Source organism: Pterocles gutturalis, unplaced genomic scaffold, assembly GCF_000699245.1.
Source record: "Pterocles gutturalis isolate BGI_N339 unplaced genomic scaffold, ASM69924v1 scaffold3576, whole genome shotgun sequence".
In the NCBI taxonomy this organism is placed as follows: Eukaryota; Metazoa; Chordata; class Aves; order Pterocliformes; family Pteroclidae; genus Pterocles; species Pterocles gutturalis.
In genome coordinates, this window is record NW_010105185.1 from 1 (window position 1) to 4,988 (window position 4,988).

At 44.4% G+C, this 4,988-nt stretch overlaps 1 protein-coding gene across 1 annotated transcript; it reads left to right on the top strand.

Annotated features, from left to right (window-relative positions):
- Positions 1–451: 451 nt before the first annotated feature.
- KNSTRN (kinetochore-localized astrin/SPAG5 binding protein) lies at positions 452–4,612 on the top strand (the record flags this gene model as incomplete). The annotated part of the gene is made up of 7 exons (XM_010087273.1): positions 452–584; positions 735–788; positions 1,017–1,110; positions 3,083–3,197; positions 3,504–3,565; positions 3,714–3,788; positions 4,485–4,612. Coding segments are annotated over 7 exons (661 nt in total), but the record flags the coding sequence as incomplete, so codon positions are not given.
- Between the last annotated feature and the right edge of the window lie 376 nt (positions 4,613–4,988).

Consider the following 4,988-nt stretch of genomic DNA (forward strand, 5'->3'; position numbering starts at 1 on the left):
GGCGGCTGGGAGGGAGCTCCAGTAGTGCCTTGGTCTGTGGTAACGAGGCTTTATTGAGCTCTTTGGTCTCTTTAAGACTTCGGTTAACCCTTTTTTTTTGCTAAACGGGCGGGTTGAGCCGTGCTGGGCCTGTGTCTGCTGCTCCCTGGCCGCGGCGGCCCGCTGAGGGTAGCGATCCCCTCCTGCTCTGACAGCCTTTCCGTTCTGCTCACGGCATGCCAGAAACAGGGGGCACCCAGGCTTCGCGTTAAAAACACGGGGGCTAGGCTCTATCGGTGGAAACGCCTGTGTTACTCTTATGCATATATCCTTTGAAAAATACTTAACTTGAGGGTCATGGTGTATAAAAACACGGCCTCCTGCAGCAGGACAGAAATCACCTTTGTTGTGTAGATTATTACGGTGATCTCTTGTAGACTGTAGTGCTTTCATTGTTGTCTTTTTCTTGCAGAAATGCAAATGGCTTTTCCTTCAAAGAAGCAATGCGTCAGCAAAACAGCAGATCTAGAGTTCAACAAAGATCCCAATTTTAACTTCAGCTCGAACGTTACAGCAGATGGTGTCTTCAAAGCCACGAACCAAGGGTAAGTGAAAGTAGAATATTGATGGATTTATGACTTGGCCAATGTCCTAGAGATGGCTTAGCATTTTGCATATTTTGTCAAAGTATCAGACGTGGTAATCTGCAAGAGTGCAGTGTTCTTCTGGTAATTGTATTTTGCCTGTCTTTTAAGGTTGCCTAAATCTGCCAAGAAAGTGGAACCGCTTTCAAAGACAGCTAAAAGAGGGTATGTTTCCTCAAATTTCTATTAGTTGCCATCATGCAGTAATGTTCCCTCTTGGAGGGTTATGATCAGCTCTATCCCATGTACAGCTTTCTTGCCAAGTTTGCTGATTAAAGCTCTTTGTCAGAAGCAAGAGCAAATGCTTCAAAAAAGGGCATGTATGTGGAAGTAGAAGATAAGGTGTGTAATACTGATACTTTGCCCCTACATCTTTGATGTTTGACTCTACAGACATATCAACAGATACCAGCAAGAGTTGAAAAGCAAGAATCAGCTGTTAGAAACAGCCAATCAACAGCTACACTCCAGACTAACAGCAGCACAGGTAAGGAAAGAGGAGGGAAAATAAATAAATCATTGATATATTTTGATCCCTACAGGGTCAGATCAAAGGGTTGTCTTGCTCATTTTCCTGTTGCCATCAGAAGTCAGTCGAGTTTGGGTGGGCTGGGTTTTCTCCTTTGACACCTGTGAAATCTGCTAGAACCTGGAAATCAGCGGAGCTGCAGATATATTTGGATGGATAATGCATTCAGATCACTGTTAAATAGTAATCAGAGCTCTAATTCCATTTTAAACTCATTGTGGGAGGATATTTCAAGTTCACAACTATGCATTTGCATGAGATTTTATTAAAACAGCCTTGATATTGCCAGATGCTTCCTAGCTACATCAAGAAGAACTGTAAACAATCACTTGCCGCTGATGGTTTGCGCTCTATTAATTGTTCTTTGGTAGCTCCTAACATGTGGTAGATAAGCTATGCAATTTCCTTGTTCCTTTTGCCCAGTCTCTCGTAGCTTTGTTAACCTGGCGTGTAGTGGGGTGTGAAAGCGCATACGATATTGGTGACGTGGGTTCAGGAATGTGTATGGTCTCATTTTGGTAACGAAGTGTGGCGTATCAAAGCACGGACTCCTGCACGCAGGACAGAAATCACCTTCATTGTGCATAGCCAGCCTCTTTTATACTGTCTGTGCTCTGATGTAATCTCATGCAAAAGCAAGCTTGTACTTTTCCATCATGCGCCCTGCATGCGAGTGTCCACACAGCTCCTGCTCTAACAAACGTGTTTTGCGGTGCTCCCTCTGGTTCTTTGTACCTCCCATGGCTTATATCCACCCAGCTCCAGGGCATCACACTCTGCCAGCCTAGTCAGGCTGCTTGCTGATCCCGCAACGAAGAATTCTACTTGGATTTTGGTCGCTGCTGTGCACTAAGTTTGAGGGACAGTGACCTTGTTCTCTTCAGAGTATTGAATGCAGAGCTCAGCTTATATAAGCTTATGTTTCTTCATGCAGTATTGTGTCATATTGCCGCCTAATCTTTTAGCCTCTTTGTATTCTTCTGCAAATTTTTTCCCATCTGTTCAGCACTGGTGAGGCAAAACCTGGAGTATTGTGTCCAGTTCTGGGCTTTTGGTACAAGAGAGACATGGACATACTGGAGAGAGTCCAGCAAAGGGCCACTAAGATGATTCAGGGACTGCAGGAAAGGCTGAGAGAACGGTTCAGTGATAATGTTTCAAGCAGATTTGACTTTCTTGAATCAAGTTTAGATTCAGAATTGGCACCTCATTATTCATCACCTCTTAAAGATCACTCTAGGATACACTTAACACAATTCCTGTCGTGCAAGAGGCCCTACTGGTATCCTCCAGCTGCAAAAGCTCACTTTATTTCCTAGTTCTTAACCAGCTACTAATCTGTGAGATGATCATTCCTCTTATCTCACAGCTTGATTTCTTTAAGAGCCTTTCAGACCTCCTATGAAATGTTCAAAAAGCTTCCGACACTATCAGCTGGATCACCCTAATCCACATGCTTATTGATTCTCGTGGAGAATCGCATCCAACTTGTGAGGTTGATCAGCTTATCCGATTGCCTGGTAATATCTGAGCTGCGTGGGGAATAACGCTGTGGCTTAAAGATTCCCAGGTGCCCTTTTCTTCCCAATGTTTGTATGCTCTTCAATGCATCCAACTCTTGAATTATTTATATATATGAGAGGGAGCACAAGAAAATATATGCTGGGATTGCCTAAAAGCAATTTAGGATCAATTTTTTTCTAGTAATTGCTATGACATGTGGATGTGACAAATGTAGTAATGCTGTCAAGAAGCAGGAGTAGGGGTCTGCAGCAGACTGATTTGCTCTGGTGGTAGAGACAGAAGGGCAAGATGTGATTCTTGGTGCTGGTGCGGCACTTGTTAAGCTGTTAGCATCTCAGTATTACTGATTCATGGGAAGAAATTCTCCTTGGAAACTTGATTCACTTACAACCTGTGTTAATGACAGGGCACCATAAAGGAGTTAAAGGAGGAGAATGAAGGCCTGGTACAAGAAGTTGAGAAGCTCAAGAAATTTCAGGAGACTTGCATGGTGATTTTAGAAAGCCGAAACATTGATCCTGGTAAGGACTATGCATGTCACATACCATTCTGGTACTCGTTCTTCAGCACTCTTTTCCTGTTGTTACTGTTCATAAGACATTTGCACTCTGCTTCCTTGATAAGGAAATACTGCTGTCACTCCAGGGTTTTTTTTTTTTTCCTATCCTAAGAGAAAAAGCTGATTCCTGTAGTAGTCCCTGTCCTGGGTAAACTTTGAAAATAATTTAGTCTTTTTTTGCTGTAGAAATTTACTTTGAAAAGCTGTTAGTTCTTACAAGCAAAGTTATCTGGATATTAGATGTTCACTGGTGCATCCCATAAATTAGTTACAGGCAGCAGCATTGTGGAGGAGGAAGAAAAGACACAAGAATGCCAGAAGCAGACCACGGTAAGAAAATTTTGAAATAGCTGTAGGAGTGAACTGGGCTTTGAGAGGTCCGTGTGCTACTGCCCTTCCCTATTGATGTTGTGGAAACAGCTGCTGAGACTTGCTTTTATTGGCATTATATTAAACTATTTTCCTTTTGGCTCTTCAGCTGTTAACCGAGAAGCTCATAGAACAGTTGAAGCTATTTAATCAAACAGCTGCAAAAGAAACGGAGGCGCTTGAGGTAAGACTGCGACTTTGTTCCAGACTCAACCAGGGAATGAGCATGTGGTGCCGAGTGAGATTCTGAAGGTTATTTTGCTTCTCCCAGTCCTGCTCTATTCTCCAAATGAACTGGACAGGGAAAGCAGTGGATGTGTTACTCCCCTTCTGAACAGGGCTCAAAGCAAAGTTTATGGTGGAGCAAAGTTAATCCTCATCTCTGCCATTTCAGGTTGAATTATGTACAATTGAACTCAAAACAAGGTAGAAGGTGAAAGTGATAGTAATGGCTGATAGCTTCCAAGTTAGACTGAATCAGTTCCAAAGTGAAGATGGATGCTTGGCAAGGGGTGCAGAGCAGGGGCCTCGGGTAGTCTCTCTGGCAACTAAGAAGCAGGCAAGCACAAGCAGCTTCAATAATAGTGTCTATATACTGACCAAAACAGCAATTAAATCACAGTTCTACAATTCTTGGTAAGATGTTTAAGAGCTAATTAATAACATTGCTGTTTATATAGGACATCCTAAACTTTGGTCACAGATAAACTGCCAAAACAAGGTAAAAGCCATCCCCGTGCAGGCAGACTGATGTTAGTGTAGCGGGTAAGACCCTGCAGAAGAGTTCAAGTGGTGTAATTAGAGCTGCTTTAGATCTTGGCTTTGCTCTTGAGGGCTTTGGTGTTAGTAAAATGTCCTGTACACTGACTTCTCTACACAGACAGCGATGGCCAAGTGGAAATCGGCAGAAAAAGAGATACACCAATCCCTGGAGAAGCATTCCTCCTTTCAGGCAGAAATTAAGGAATGTTCAGCAGTCCTTAATGAGTTGGAGCAGCTCCTGGCGATGTGAGGCATGAGGATGGACTGTACTGTCTTGTTTTGATGTTTTACTCCTAGTTCAGTGGTCTCTACGTGGTGAACTTAGTTCTTACGTTTCGCGGCCTAAAAGGAGGAGCAGGTCCCTGCTCTGGTGGGACAGAACTGGACTGAGAGGGGAGAGCAGTGATGGCTGGCTGCCCTGGTGTCCAGCACTGCCGGGGCTGGCCTCTCCCTGCGCACCGTGCCGGGGACCGGCTCCTCCGTTACACCCTGTTGTAATTATTTCTGTGTTTAACCCAATAAAGGCACCGGAAGGAAGCCGACACGCGCCGTTTCTCCCCCCAGCCAGCCCTGCAGCCCGTTCCCGCCGCCCTCCGCCTCCTTCCGGGCCCCACCGGAGGGG